This window comes from Panthera leo, chromosome D1 (genome assembly GCF_018350215.1).
Source record: "Panthera leo isolate Ple1 chromosome D1, P.leo_Ple1_pat1.1, whole genome shotgun sequence".
NCBI lineage: Eukaryota > Metazoa > Chordata > Mammalia > Carnivora > Felidae > Panthera > Panthera leo.
In genome coordinates, this window is record NC_056688.1 from 39,934,365 (window position 1) to 39,950,902 (window position 16,538).

General features: G+C 34.9%; 1 protein-coding gene across 5 annotated transcripts in view; it reads right to left on the reverse strand.

Annotated features, from left to right (window-relative positions):
- The window catches only part of DEUP1 (deuterosome assembly protein 1), an 82,198-nt gene that overhangs the window by 45,573 nt on the left and 20,087 nt on the right, over positions 1 to 16,538 (reverse strand). For all 5 annotated transcript variants that reach the window (XM_042906207.1, XM_042906208.1, XM_042906211.1 and 2 more), the window contains exons 5-7: positions 9,563 to 9,697; positions 6,231 to 6,344; positions 4,000 to 4,242 (exon numbers count right to left, since the gene is read on the reverse strand). In XM_042906207.1, the coding sequence (XP_042762141.1) occupies positions 4,000 to 4,242; positions 6,231 to 6,344; positions 9,563 to 9,697 (492 nt within the window). The remainder of the gene's footprint in view (positions 1 to 3,999; positions 4,243 to 6,230; positions 6,345 to 9,562; positions 9,698 to 16,538) is intronic.

Below are 16,538 nucleotides of genomic sequence, written 5' to 3' on the forward strand. Positions count from 1 at the left end.
GGGTTCAGTGAAGGACCTAATTGCAATACTTTGGCCCCAGAAGTTCCTGGCTGACCTGGAAATAAGAGTAAAAATGTATTGAAATGGATGCTTTAATAAACTTGTTTGCATAAAGTCACTGTTTCAAACAGTGTGGATTTTTCAGATGAGGCTAAAATTTCAAAAAGGAACAAACAAAAGAAATGTGAAACAATAGATTAGCAAGTAGAAAAACAAATTAACTTGATGTGAATGTCATCCATGACTTTGCCCAATTGAAGTAGGCACCATCTGTGCTCCCTGTCTTGCAAATTTGCCTCCGGAGCAATCTAACTTGGAGCTGTGGGTAGACAGCTCGGTCTTCCTTCACTTGGGGCAGGGGAGCATAAAAGGGCTGTAACTCCAGGCCAATGAAATGCAAAGTCACCATGGGCTGGAGTTAACTAAAAGTCTGTAAAATGTTTACTCTAATTAGAAAATAATACCTAGAAGAGTGATATTTGAAGATACTCCCTAACCCCCCTAGGGATAGGGCTCCCTATCCCTAAGGAAAAAAAAAAAGCTTCTTTGTGATCTCGCTACACAGGTGAGAGAATTTATGTCAAAATTGAAACTCTTCATAATACAAATCAATAATAATGATTTGACACATTTTTCTAACATGAATGAATATGCAAAAGATTTTAATTATAATTGACAGCATTATGTAAATTGACTAGGAAAGTACAAGAAAAGAGGTTTTGTTGATATTGGTAAATTGAGAGTTGTTCTTTGATTTATGCAATATCCCTTTGAATTCAACATTAATATTACTAAGTTGACACAAAATTAGTGAATTTATTTAACTTAGATGTGGTTGGCATGCTTTTGCATAAAAGTCAAATTATTTATTTGTCAATGTGGATGCAAATAATTAGGAAAATGATTCTTTGGTACTTGATTCAGTTACTAGAACACTCTCAAGTTTGTTTGGAACAGCTGAGGTATGTAAATCTGCTTTTTTAAAGAGTAAACTCAATCCGCCACGTGAGGCTCAAGCTCATGACCTCAAGATCAAGAGTCACCTGCTCTACTGACTGAGGCAGCCAGGTGCCCCTGTAAATCTACTTTTTTAATTGTAAATTTTATGAAATCTAAACACAGATCAAGTATTTCCAGTGACTACTTGGCTTCCAAATTGAGATATGTTGTAAGTGTAAAATACACACCGGATTTTGAAGACTTAGTATGAAAAGAAATGTAAAATATCTCATTAGCTCAATAATTTTACACTGATTATATGTTGCAATGATAATGCTTTGAATATATGTTGAATGAATATAAATAAATTATTATTATGTTTTAATTTCACCCATTTCTTATGACTTCTTTTAATGTGGTTACTAGAAAAACTTAAATTCTTTTTGTGGCTTGCATTCTATTTCCACTGGACATTGCTGCTCTAGTCCCATAATGACACATTGACAAATAAAAAAAGGTCAAATTTTTTGGCACAGATATTAGAAAAATGCAGGACAATTTCTTTTTGTCATTAACCTCCAATAGGAAATGCTGCACATTTTTAAAATGTGAGTGTAGTACAGCCTAGTAAATAATTCTATGCAACGGAATTAGTATGTATACTGACACATTTCAAAGTTGTGGAAAGACAAGTGAGAAAAAAATTCAGATGCATCTGGCATTAAAATATGCTGTAAACTAAACAGAATTTTATATACAATAAGTGACAATAATTCAAATTGAAATGGTTGCCTTTTTAAATTCATGTGCAAGATGTGGAGCATTGTCATATGACAGTTTTGCAAAAAGAGAAGAGAAACTTCATTCTAAATATATGCACTGGTTAAGTGATTAGTTACCTCTAATTATTCCCATTTGGTAAAATATAAATTTTGCAAAACAAGTTTAAGGCCCATCTGTTTAGTTAGAACTTTGCCGAATGGTCTGAGAGAAGCAGTGATTTTTAAACCTTCAAATCAGCTACCAAATAGTAATAAATTGATCTCTTATTTAGTGTTGCTTTAAAGAGAATGAAACACAGGTCAAATTTGGAAATAAAACAGGGAAAAAGCTAAATAAAAGCATTATTTTCAGCATTTTTTTCCCAAATGCATCAAAAATAAGTAGTGTTTTTTTGGGAGTAGAAATCTTATGTTAGCTATCTTGAAGTTTTTGAAACAAACTACTTCTCAAAGATCTTTTCATTAAAGCTGTAACATATTTTTTGTGTAAAAAATATTCCAGAATAATTCGGTTAGTTTTTTTTTTATGTTTTATGGGTTTTTTATGTTTATGTTTTTTATGTTTTCTGTACGCATATACAAGACATATTATATATTACAAAACAACTTGATTACTTAAATACAATTTGATACATTTTAATACATTCTTGTTTGTTCTCATTTCATTATTTATTTATTTAAATTTTATTTTTTCCCCTATATATATTTTTTATTTTTATTTTTTTAATTTACATCCAAATTAGTTAGCAAATAGTGCGACAATAATTTCAGGAGTAGATTCCTTAAAGCCTCTTACCCATTAAGCCCATCCCCTCTCCTACAACCCCGCCAGTAACCCTCTGTTTGTTCTCCATATTTAAGTCTCATGTTTTGTCCCCCTCCCTGTTTTTATATTATTTTTGCTTCCCTTCCTTTATGTTCATCTGTTCTGTGCCTTAAAAGTCCTCATATGAGTGAAGTCATATATTTGTCTTTCTCTGATTAATTTCGCTTAATGTAATACCCTCTAGTTCCATCCACGTAGTTGCAAATGGCAAGATTTCATTCTTTTTGATTGCCAAGTAGTTTTTTTTTTAATAAATGTGGTTCTTGTATAAAATATAAAATGGAGATTATTAGTTTAAATTTAATAATGATCCTAGATCCAAGGATAATTAAATCTTTTTTTTTTTTTTGTGAACAAAAATCTGTAAAAATAATTTTGGCAAATTCTCTCATAGCAGTTGGTAAATAAATAAATATCATATTAAAATAAAAGAATGAATCCCATGTACAATGTGGCAGGATGGGGGAATGAGGAGTTTCCCCAGGACTAAAAAAATAACCCCTGGGAGTTTAAGTGGCAGAAGATCAGAAGTGGAAGTCTGCCCAGACAGTGACCTCCAAAGTATATCTTAGCATGAGAAAGGAACAAAGTGGGACTACAATGGGCCAGCTGACTTGCGAGAATTGGTAGAAAAGGCTGAATGCTTGTAGGTGGTAGATAAAACCATAGAATGTGTCAAGTAACTGGGATATCCATGAATAAGAAATATACTTTTAGTAAAGAAATTGGTAATGACCAATTTATGAATGCTGGATAACCTTAGTGATGCAGAAGAGCAAAAGAGAAAGAAAGAAAGAAAGAAAGAAAGAAAGAAAGAAAGAAAGAAAGAAAGAAAGAGAGAAAGAAAGACAAGATTGTTGGGTTAAGAAGAAAATTAATTCTTGGAAAAATCAGCAATCCCATCTGCCAATGTGGAGGTTACCTAAAAAACAAAACAAAACAAAACAAAACAAAACAAAACAAAACAAAACAAAACTCCAGGCTACTCTTTGGTAAATGATTATGGTAAAGTGAACAGTGATAGATCACAGGGAGGGCCTCCATGCCTCTTATTGGAGTAATTAGATTGTTGAAACCTCACTAATTTCCGGGGTCTCCAACCCAGGATTCCTGCAAGTCAAAGGGGCACAGGGTCAGAGAGAGTAGTGGGGACACAGGGTGGCGTGAGGCTAAAGGGCCATGAGTGTTAGTTAGGCATAGAGGTCTGTAAGTGAGCGCTGTTATACTGTACTGGTAATGCATTATTATTATACTGCGGCAGAACCAAAGTTCATTCTGGTGGGGTAGGGTATTTAAGGGATTACTGAATTTACTCATCAAGTGAGAATTACTTAGTAAGAGGAAATATGAATTGAAGTTACACATGTGATAGAAAATTATGTAATCCATACACCTGTTGACTCATCATTTATACAACTCGTGGGCAAGATCAATTGAGAAATAAATAGTCACCTGGCACTGTCTTTGGTACATTTTCAGTTCTTGCAAAAGCTTCTGATTTTCATCCTGTAACTTATTCCTGCTTAATGCTATTTCACTCACAGCTGATTTTAGTTTTTCAATAATGAACTCATCTCTTTCACTGGCTTCACAACTGTGATCCGGTTCGCACATCAACTGAGGAACTTCTGAGCTGCCGTCTTCTATGCACTGTTTTTTACCATTTAGTTGAGTTTGGTAACTTTGTGCCTGTTTCTGAGAAAGTGAAGACTGTGTCGATTAAATGGAGAATATCATATTTAAGCTTACATGAATAAAATTCAAGAATGATAGAAAATATTTAGGAAAAATCTTTAAATATGTTTATAATGAGGTTTCACTCTTTGTAATTCAGTCTTGGGTTTTTTCTAAAACTTCAGTTTTGGATGACATAAAGAGAAAATACATTTGTATAACCTCAGAGTCAAGATGCAGAGTAGGGTAGGAAGCCTGGGGTAGGGAAGTCTTATTATGCAAGAAAGAATATCTACAAGAGGAAAATTGTGGATGTCATTACACAGTAGTTGAAAGTGTTTATATGATGAAAAATAAAATAAACAAAATTAAACAAAAGCAGTTGGATTGTAGGAAAAAGCAGTGAACACAAGTAACAAGCGTTAATAACTCTTAAGGTACAGACACTTCTATACGTCAATATGAAAAAGAGAAATAACACAAAAGGAAAATTGGCAAAGTTTGTAAATAGGCAATATGCAGAAAAGGAAATGAAAAAGGCTCAGAAGGATATGAAGAGGTGCTCAACCTTGTAAGTAGTCAGAGAAATGCAAAACAAATCAAGCCAATACTACTATCAGTCCGAGTTGGGAAAAAATAAAAAGACTGATAACATTCCATGTTGGTGAAAGTATGGGTACTCCCATAGACTGCTCATGAATTGTACATTACTATAATCTTTTGGGAGGTAATATGCTAGTATTCATTTAAAAATCTGAATGAACATAATACCCTGTGGCTCAAGAATAATTTCTAGGATTTTTAATCTAACAAAAGAAAAGTACTAGCATTTAAAGATGTCTATCAGAGGATATTTGTTATAGTATTATAATGGCAAAAAACTAGAAACAACCTGAATGTTCATCAGTAAGGAGATGATTGAAAGAATTATGGTATATCTACTATATACTATGATATATATATGGTAATGTAAACCATATCCTATCAAATATTATGCAGAACTAAGTAATGACTTGAGAGAGTATCCATACGGAAAGATAATTATTATTAAGTAAAACCACAAAATTTTAAAAAGGAAAAATATATAATTTCTCCCAAATCCACATTTTACGTGTTTGTACAAACAAAAGAAAAAGTATGGAAAGAAAAACACCTATTAAGTGTTTGTATTAAACGGATAAGAACGGGGTGGAAGATGAAGCTATTAATTTTACATTATGTTGTATTGTTAAACTCAGAGAACATAATAAACATATAATTCAAGTAACTTAAAGAATGAAAAATAAGAAACAAAACCCAAATCAAACAGAAACCATAATTTCTCACTGGCTTTGATAAAAAATTCCAAATTCCTTAGATGAGACTTTAAGGCTTATTATAACCTGCATCCAACTCACCAGCCTTACCATCTCCTACCTTGCCCACCTTCCATACAGACTCCCAACCAGATGGCTCATTTTCTATACCCAGAATTTGCCTTTTGCTCTCTTGCTTCGGTGATTTTGCTGTTATTTCCACCACCCCAAACATATTCTCAAAATACTGTACATCTTCTTCAAGGTCCAAGTCTAACCCCTGCTGTAGAATATTTGCTCACTATCTCAGCCCCACTATCCCCCTTTCTCCTCTGAACTCTAAAAGGGTTTCCCACTCACTTGCTATAAATTATCTGTAAATATGTATGTGTGTTCTACCTCTAAGCTGTAAGATTCTTGAGGTCAGAGACCAAGCAATCTCAGACTTTCTAAGCGACTTGCCCATAGACATGCAAAAACATATGTTATTTAATGACATGATGACAATGGACACTTTAAAAAGTACCATCCTTTGAGACACGTGGACTAAATTCACCATGAAAAATGTTCATGCACTTGTGACTTTACCCAGTATTAGACCTGTTCTGGTTATTTTCCTGTGGTTAGCATTTCTCTCTGTAGTAAGATTATGAAGATAGCAATAGTTAACCTCTAATTTTTTTCTAAGTTAGAGGATAGTATTAGATAATGTACCTGAAATTGATTACACTTCTCAGATAATAATTTTTGTTGAGCATCTAAAGAAACCAGATGAGTCTGATACAGTATCTCTTGCTTGTCCCATTCTCTTGACTTTGCTCTAAATTCCTTTTAAAAAAGTGGAGGTACAAATATAAATTGAGGAGAATTATTCATTTAAAAGCACAATGGGTAAGGCTTCTTTCATTTGTACATTTTCATTCTAAAAAACTATACCCATTCTTTTTCCCCATTAGGAAAACAAAGAAACAAAAAAGTATTAAATCACTCTTCTTGGATTTATTACTAGACATAGTTTCTAATTCTTGTAACCAAACCTGTATCCTCGGTTTTGGTTGTTTGTTTGTTTTTATGGGGTGGGGCTTAGACTGATTTAGTGACTTTGTCAAGATGTGGGCAAGGTTGACTTACACTGTTCTTATCTTTCAGATATACTAATATTTAGCATTACCCACCCAACAACCTCAATCTTGAAAATAAGTATTTCCCAGCATGCTTTAAGAGGAGGCAGGAGCATTAATCTTAGTTCTTTACAAGTTCTGCAACAGGTAGAAATGAGCTCAAGAATAAGGCCAAATAAGCTAGAAATATGTGTCACAGACATATCAGCACGTGCTCATAACAGTCCTGGTTTTCTTGATCTTCTAGATGTATTGGTTTCAAGACTAGCAAGCCGGCACAATATATCCAGTAGTTATGGGACCACAGAGAGACCTAGAGAGCTTTATGAGGATTTTTGTAGAGATTGGAGGTGTCCTACCAGGTTCCAGAGGGTCTGTAGAACTTGCCTAAACCTCCAGAGTAAGTTCTCCATGCTGAAAAAACTTTTCTGGGTCTTCAAGGTTGCGAGTAAGTCAAGGTCATTAAAATTAAGAGTTTCTAGGGGAAGCTACATTATTATATAGTGTTTTAATCCTTTACTAAATACTGGAAGATGGAACTAACATTTCTTTAGTGATTGTTATATGTCAGGGACTCTACAAACCTTCACTTGTAAGATGACTTTAACTTTTTAGTATGAAAATTTTCATACTTGCATAAAAGTAGAGATTAAAAAAAAACTCCCATGTACCCTTCACCCAGTTTGACTACCATCAACCTGACCATCTTTATTTTGCCTCTCTCACTCCACACTTTTTTGTTGAGTAGTTTAAGTCAACTTCCAGACCTCATGTGTTTTCACCCCTAAATGCTTCAGTGTGCATTTAAATACACACACACACACATACACACACACACACATACATATATATGTATATGTATGTGTGTGTGTGTGTGTTTCTCCCATAACCATAATGTCACCTATAAGGTATTTTTAACCCTATTTATTGGTGAAAAAAATGAAATCCCTGTGAGGCTAACAACTTGCCTAAAGGTCACAGGGCAAATAAATGCCAGTGCCAACTGAGCTAACCTGAGGAAGACATGAAACTAGCTTGACACAACACGCTCATTTCTTCAAGTTTTTGCTCAAGTAGTATATTCATGGAACGTGAATGTTCACAGTTTAGCACAAAGGATATGGCTTTGGGAATCAATCAGTCAAGAAGTCAAGAAGTGTTTTAAACTGTCATATTCTTCCACAACAACATGCTCTTTCTCTTACTAGACCAGTGAATAATATTTGTCCCAAAGGAAAAACATGCTTGGATGTAGACTAAAACTGGAACAGCCCATCTCTTACATATTAATTTTTCATACGGCTCCAAGTAAAAACAGGTACATGAAATGTTTCCATAATTACACAGATTAAACTACCTACAGAGTGTGCTTAAAAACTTTTATATAAGTACAAACATATCAGGTCATATTTTGCTACTAATTTCATCTATAAATTCATGAAATATATTTTATGTAAAAATGTAGTTCCCTAAATGTAAAAGTGTTCACACAAAGTACTTCATATTAATTTCAGGCCTTTTTTTTTTTTTGTATGAACAATTTATATGAATGTGGTTCTCCCATAAAATCCCATAAAAAGTCAACCAGAAAGCTAACCAGTGACTTGATCTCTGCATTTTTAGGGAAAGCATATGTATTACAGGGCACATCTTTGGGCATCTTCTATGAAACCAGGATCTTTCTGAAGACAGTCTGGTCACACCACCGTCAGCAGGTGGTTACACATGGCGCAACTTCCTGTAGAGTCAATTTTACATCATGATGGTAGTAATTTTGTATTTAAAAAAAAACCCAGTACATTATTCAGCAGAATGTAAAATCTACAGAAATTTAAAAGCTAAAACGCAAGCCTTCCAGCAAAGTTGTTGCAATAGGCTGGTTTTAGGGCTGTGATTTTAGATTTTTTTTTCTTTTAAAGACATTTTGAAGGGAAAGTTTGAGAAGGATTGTTAATTGCAGAATAAAATGATGCAAATGAAACAGGACAATGATAATTAGACAAAGAGGAAGGAGGTAAGAAGCATTAGACCAGGGAAAGGGGCAAAGCTGGGCTCAAATATGGGGAGCAAGAGAAAGGAACAGATCAAAGATTCTTGGGTACTCACCTGGGTGACTGGGGGGTACCAACCATTATCTACCAGTGAAGTGGAAGAAAGGGAGATCATTGGCTGGAGATCAGGGTGGTGGTGCTGGGGTTTAGGGCTTGAGAATAAAAGAAGAAACAGTGGGCTAACTTGATAAGGGTCAACTTGAGGCCAATTAACACACAATAATGGAGGAGCACTAGGAACTAGGCTAAGGTTAGAGAATAGGAATTTATGGTAGAACCTGTCTGTTACATGACGTCTAGCAGAAACCCTCAAGAGCATTAGGGAAGAAAAACAGCTGGTTTGTTTTTTTCCAAAGTTGGGAAGTTAAGGGGATAAAAATAAGTGCATTCATGACACAGTAAGCCATTTTAGGGACGGAGGGCTATTTTGGAGTGGCGCCACCTCTTTTAAGAAAAATACCCCTGAAACTTCGAGCACTGTTCTGAAACCTGTTATGAGGCTTCATTGGGATTTAAGTACCTAATAGTTAAATAGCCATTAAAAGATTTATTAGCTATTCCATTTAACTGACCCCAGGGATGTCCTTCAATTTCACTCAACATCTGCAGTTTCTTTGAACTCTTTTTTTTTTTTTTGGCTCTCCAAAAATGCTGATCTGTATAAAAGATGCATAAATCAAAGTGATGTTTTAATTCGCTAAGTGCCTAGAGGGAAGGTGCGCTAAGAAAATATATTCAACGAGAAGCTGATTTGTAATGGTGTTTGTTACCACGGCCGTACATGCCATTGTGTACACCAGAGACAAACAGCCCACAACAACAGCAATCAATCCTTCCGATGCGTGAGGAAACTAAGGAAATACATACAACTCACCTCTAATTTCTGGTTCAGATTGCTCAGTTCAAAGGGCATTTCTTCTCTGGGGTGCAGTAATTCTTTTCTCCGAACTTTACTTTGTTTCATCTGGTGTAGTCTCAGTTTCTCAAAGCTATTCGTCAGTTTGGAAAACTGTATATAAGAGAAAATGCTCACGTTTTACCATTACTGGTGCTTCTAACTTGATTTCACCGGAGTTCTTTCTTGGGCACGTCTTTGAAAATTTAAGTCATGATTAGAAAATGCGGTAATGCTTGAATGTTCTGATTAGTGAAGACAGAACCAGTTATTAAAACTAATTATTGAAACTGAACACAATTCAGTTTTCATGTAAATCTGGGACCTGATGAACTGCACAGTTAAATGATTCACTTCATAAATGTTTTATTTAGTTCTGTTTTAATTTGTGTAGCAAAGCTCACAAATTTTAAAAACCAAGTTTTTTCTTTTACTTAGTGCCATCTTGTGTTGACAATTTTAATTTCAGTAGCCCCATGTATAAGATAACAAGTGTATACTTTATTAAAGAAAATTGAATACTTAATTTAAAAGATACAAACAACACAAACTACTTATCGATGACAGTTTATATAAATTTAAGTATCAAATTGATATCATCTTTTTCGTACCAATAAGGAAGAAAAACTTAGACTCTGCACTATTTTTTCTGTTTCTTGTTATACCTTCAAATAATAGATTAAAAGCAGCATGGTCCATAAAGTGAAGAAATTTCTATATAACTGTTTATAAGGGTTTTTTGGTTTTGTTTTAAATTTTGAAACAATTCAAGATTCACAGGAAGTTGCAAAGATTTTGAAGAGAGGTTCTGGGTTCTTCCAATATCGACATCTTGTTGAACTATGGTACAATAGTAAATCCAGGAAACTGACATTGGTACAATATATGTGTATAGTTTTAAGCCATCTTATCACACGGGTAGATTTGTGTGCCCACAACTTTGATCGAGATACAGAACCATTCCATCAGCACAAAGACCTTCCTGCCTTTTTAGTGACGCTCGTCTTCCCACTCTTAACCCTTTGGCAAGCACTAATTTGTTTCTATCTCTAGAATTTTGTCATTTGAGAATGTTCTAAAATGGAATCAAACAGTATATGACATTTTGAGATTGGCTTTTTTCAGTCAGCATAATGCCTTGGAGACACACATGTGTAGCAATAGTTCATGCCTTTTTATTGCTCAGTGTTATTCCATGCTATGGATGGAACTAGCATTTGCTTGACCATTTACATATTGAGACATTTTGGATGTTTCCAGTTGTGGGATGTCACAAATAAAGCTAGGAACAATTGTGTCTACTTTATCTGATATTAATATAGTCACATTTGCTTTCTTTTTCTTTCTCACATAATTTTTTAAATTGAGATATCATGCACCTACCATAAAGTTCACCCTTTAAAATATAAAATTAATTGGTTTTTAGTATATGTACAAAGTTGTACAACCATCATATTACTAATGTGAGGGTATTTTTTATTACCTCAAAAAGAAACCCCATAATATTAGAATGATTACACATTTCCTCCTGTCCCCAGTCCCTGGAAACTACTAACCTACTTTCTGTTTCTTTATATTTGCCTATTCTGATCATTGCATATTAATGGAATCACACGTTATGTGGCCTTTTGTGCCTGGCTTCTTTCCCTTAGCATAATGCTTTCAAGGTTCATCAAGGTTGTAACATGGACCAATACTTCATTTATTTTATGGCTGAATAGTATTCCATTGCATGGATATGCCACATTTCACTTATCCATTCATCTACTGAAGGACATTTAGGTTCTTTCTACTTTTTGTATATTACAAAGAATGCTGCTGTGAACATTTGGGTACAAGTTTTTGTGTGGATATATATATTTATTTCTCTTGGGTATACAACCAGGAGTAGAACTGCTGGATCATATGGAAACTCTGGGTTTAACTTTTTAAGGCACTGCCAAACTGTTTTTCCAAAGTGTGCCATTTTCCGTTACGACTGGCAATGTATGGGGTTCTAATTTCTCCATATCCTTGCTGACACTTGTTATTGTCCCTCTTTTTGATTATAGCTATTCTCGTCAATGCAAATAGGTATCTCATGAGTTGATCTGCGTTTCCTTAATGACTCATGATATTGAGCATTTTTTCATGTGATTATTGGCACTTGTATACCTTCTTTGGAAAGATGTCTATTCATCAATAGACATATCTTTGCCCATTTTAAAATCATGTCATTTACTTTTTATTATTGACTAGTTGGAGTTATTTTTTAGTTCTGGATACTAGTCCCTTATCAGATATATGATTTGTAAATATTTTCTTCCACTTTGTGAGTCATCTTTTCACTTTCTTGAAGGCATCCTTTGAAGGACAAAGGTTTTTTTAATTTTGGTGAAGTCAAATTCATCTAACTTTTCTTGTACTCTTGGTGCCAAATCTAAGAAACCATTGCCTAATCCAAAGTCATGAAGATCTACTCCTATTTTTTTAAGAGTTTTATAGATTTAGTTTTTACATTTAGGTCTTTGATCCATTTTGAGCTAATTTTTGTCTATATCTAGGTCTTACTTGGTTCTTTTACATGTAGGTATTCAGTTGTCCCTTTACTGTTTGTTGAAGAGACTATTCTTTCTCCACTGAATTATCTTGGCACTGTTTCTGCTTTCTTTTGATTAATATTTGCATGGTATTTTTTTCTACCATTTTACTTTCAACTGACCTATATAGGTATATCTGAAGTCAGTTTCTGGAGCAGGACATATAGTTGGGTTATGCTTTCTTAATTTACTCTGTCAGTCTCCATCTTCTGACTGATGTATTTAGGCAATTTCCATTTGATGTAATTATGATCTATCAGAGCTTAAGCCTTACTTTTTTGTTGTTGGTGGGTTTTTTTTTTTCTTCTGTTTTCCAGTTTTTTGGTTTCTCTATTTTAGCCTTTCTGTCTTCTTCAGGGTTATCTGAGAATTATTTAGAATTCCATTTTGGTTTATCTATAGTGTTTTTGAACGCATCTGTTGAATAGTTTTCTCAGTTGTTGCTCTAGGTATTATATTTACATAACTCACTACAGTCTACTGGCATCAACATTTTACCAGCTCAAATGAAATGCAGAAGTCTTACTTTTCTTTATGTCCCTTTGACCTGACCCATTTAGAGCATTATTCTCTTAAGTATTTCCTCAACATACATTAAGAACCACCTTAGACACTGTTATAATTTTGGCTTTAGCTGCCAAACAATTTAGAAAACTCAAGAGAAGAAAAGTAGTATGTTTACCCATTTCTTAATTCTTCCCATTGGTTTTTCTTCTTTCCTAATGTCTCAAGATGCTTTCCTCATCATTTCCTTACTGCTAAATGAACTTTCTTTCGCCATTCTTTGGAGGTACGTTTACTGTGACAAATTCTCATAGCTGTCCTTCATTCAAGAAGGACTTGATTTTCCTTTCATTCCTAAGGATATTTTCTCTGGACATAGAATTCTGGGTTGACATTTATGTTGCTTCAGCAACTGAAAAATATTCCACCTTCCTCTGGCCTCCATGGTTTCTGATGAGAAGTCTGTTATCTGACTTGATTCGTCCCTGTAGGTAAGGTGTTATTTCTCTCTTGCTGCTTCCGAGATTTTTTTCTTTGTCTTTTAGTTTTCAGAACTTTGCCTATGATGTGTCTTGGTGTAGATTTCTTTGTGTTCATCCTGTTTGAGTTTCATCCAGATTCTTGAATCTGTAGGTTTACATATTTTGCCAAGTTTTCAGCCATTACTTCTTTGAATACTTTTTCAATCCTGCCCTCTTCTTCTGGGACTCTGATGGCACAAATTTCCAATCTTTTGTTATAGTACTACATGTCCCTAAGTTTCTTTTTTTTTTTTTTTAGTCTATTTTCTCTCTGTTTTTCAGATCCAGTAATTTCTATTCTGCTATCTTCAAGTGCACTGATTATTTCCTCCATCGTCTCCATTCTACTTTTGAGCCCATCCATAGAAATTTTTTAGTTTGGTTATTGTATTTTTCAGAGACAAAATTTCTAACTGGTTATTCTTTACAGTTTTTCTTTGCTAAAACTTTCATTTGTTTCAAGTATGTTTGTAATTGCCCTCTGAGGAACTTTTATAATGGCTTCTTTAAAATCCTTGTCAGATAATTCTAACATCTGTATTAACTCAGTGTTGGCTTCTCTTGGTTGTCTTTTTTCATTCAAATTGAGATCTTTCTGGTTCCAGGTGTGATGAGTGATTTTTTTTATTGAAACTTGGACATTTTGGGTATTGTGTTATGAGACACTAGATTTTCTTTAGGGACTGTATTTCAGCCATCCTTTTCTGACGGCATTCTGGCAGGGAAAGTGGGACACTGCCTCGTCACTGCCTTGGGTGGTGGGAGTCTAGATCTTGGCCTCAGCTGGTAACCTGAGGGAGGCATTCCTTACCACTGCTGAGGGGGAGTGGGAGTTGAGAATCCCCACTAGTTTTCACTGTACCACCCTGACTAGAGGGGCACAGGTGCCTTGTTACTGCTTCTCACATGGCCTTCACTGAAACTGTAGTGAGGGTGAGCGGCCTCATTACCACTGAGAGGCAGTGAATATCCTGACTCCTAATTAGGCTTTCCTTGATATCCCCAGGGGGGAGTTCCTTATCACCATCAAATGGGCATACTAGTCCAGACTCTCCACATGGCCTCCACTAACACCATGGGTTGGGGAGGGCCTTGTTAACACCTACTGGTGACAAAAGTCCTGGCTCTCCACTCAAGTCTTCTCTAACATCACCCAGGCTGGGGAGCCGGGGATACCTCCTTAAAGGCTGGTGAGGGTAGAATCTAAGGCTGTCTACTCAGTCTGTGCTAGTGGGGTGGTTTGGAGCTGAAGTCTTTTTCTGTGGTGTTGGGCTGGAGTAGAGCAGTTATTATCTAAAAGTATGTAATCTTGGTAGGCTGCCTTTCCCAGGTCTTTTGGCTGTAGAGAGCAGACATTCCTTGGGATTCTTTTTATCTGTTTGTGCCCCTTGTAGTGTCTGGGTTGTCAGCGTCTCTGTCACCCAGACTGGGATACAAGGGGCAAAAAGAAACCCCAGGGAACTCACCACTATGTTGCTCTTTGGGTACCGATGTCCTAGTTGGCCTGCCTCTTTTCTCCACTTCTCAGAATCTTATGTGATTTTATAAATAATGTCCAGACTTTCTAGTTTTATTTAGCAGGGTCTAAAAGAATCAACTCCACCTTTCCAGAAGTGAAAATCTCAAATATATACACAATTTAATCACAGTTTCATTATGGTTAGAAGGAAAAGAAAATAACCTCTTTTTAAAAGGAAGCAATTTCTATGAGAAAGTTTTGGCAGAGTTGACTTATTCAAGGAACAGTGTGGTAAAGTATATCTTTAAAATATTTTAGTAACATGCAATTGTAAATAAACCAGGAATATCAAAGAAGAAATCAGAGTGAGCTAGCAGCAACCACATCATGTTTGCCACGAGATACCGTTTTCTGGTTAAAAAAATGACATATTACTAGCCATTATGCAAACCAATTTAAGTACATAGTACTTTCCTTTTTCTCTCTTTTTCCCTTCCCTCTTTCCTTCTCTCTTGCTCTTCTTCCCTAATGCTCTTCTTAACTTTCTTTTAACATGAGAAGAAAAGCGAAGCATTAAACTGCAGTGGAGCAGATGGCTGCTCTCTCAACAACAATGTAGTGTTTCCAAAGTGTATTCTCTGAGACACCTGTTTTCGGTGTTTACACTGTAAGACTGTACTATAGTAAAGTAGGTTTTAGCTTGAAAAATAAAAAGCGTTCCATGGTCAAATATGTTTTGAAAAATGATGGATGAAAAAGTCTAAATGGGTTTGTTGAATATGCACTGTGAATGTCCAAGAGCAGAGAGGAAGTAAACAGCATTTCCTAAACTCTCATACTAGCATTCCACAGAACAAATTTTTGTGAAACCGCCATAGGGATATTTGTTGGTTAGCCAGCAGCCAAGTCATAAAATAAAACTGCAAAGCATCAAATAGCAAGGATTCATATGTTAAATGACTGCTCAGCACCTGTAAGCAAGTCTCGAAACTTTTTAATAACAGATGTGAAAAAACACAGACATTAAAGATTTGGTAAGCAGTGACTGAACCAACTAAATATAATTTAGAGATATCTTCACTTGTGTCTCAATTACTGTATTTTTTTCAAACTTATTTTAGATCGTGGACTCTCCGTTTATATTGAACTATAGTGATTTAATATATATATTGCTATTTTAAAGCTTTATCTTTATACAAAAAAGAAGGTTGGTTGATTGCTTAGAGTCTTAGCTAGGAAAAGCCATTTAGTTTCATAATTCAAGCTACCATCTAGTGGCCGCTATGTAAATTGCAGGCAAAATATCTGGACTTTGGAGCTAGTCTAAGATTATACTGTACTTATTAAATGGCATCATATGTTTCATATTCCAGTCTTAATGGCTGATGACCTCCATAAGAAGCTGTGTAATAAAGAATTAACTACTTTAGGCTCATTTGATTATATTATCACTTATGAAATCTTTGCACTCCAAAAATTTCTTAATCAAACAGTATTTCCCACTGATTCATTTAAAGCAAGACATGGCATCTACCAGACCTGAGATGACAGGTGATTACTGCCCTATGTTTTCTGTGCTAAGGGAGAGAAGGCTTTTTGCTTGCCTTCACAGTGAGGTGATACAGGGATAAATAAGAAAGAAATTAGCATCCCAATGAAGAAGACCTATCATTTATGCAATAGTTCCACCACTAGCAAGTTATAAAGCCCAGTTTTATCCTTTCAATTATCTATTTCATAATAGCAAAATTATTCTTTTGTTCACATAGCTAATTATTATCATATCATAGAAAGGTATCAGTCTTGTACTATGCTAACAGTTAAAGGGATAAAGGGCTGAGAGTCCAATAAAAAAGGCAATCTAATAAAACAATGAAAGACAGGGTCAAACA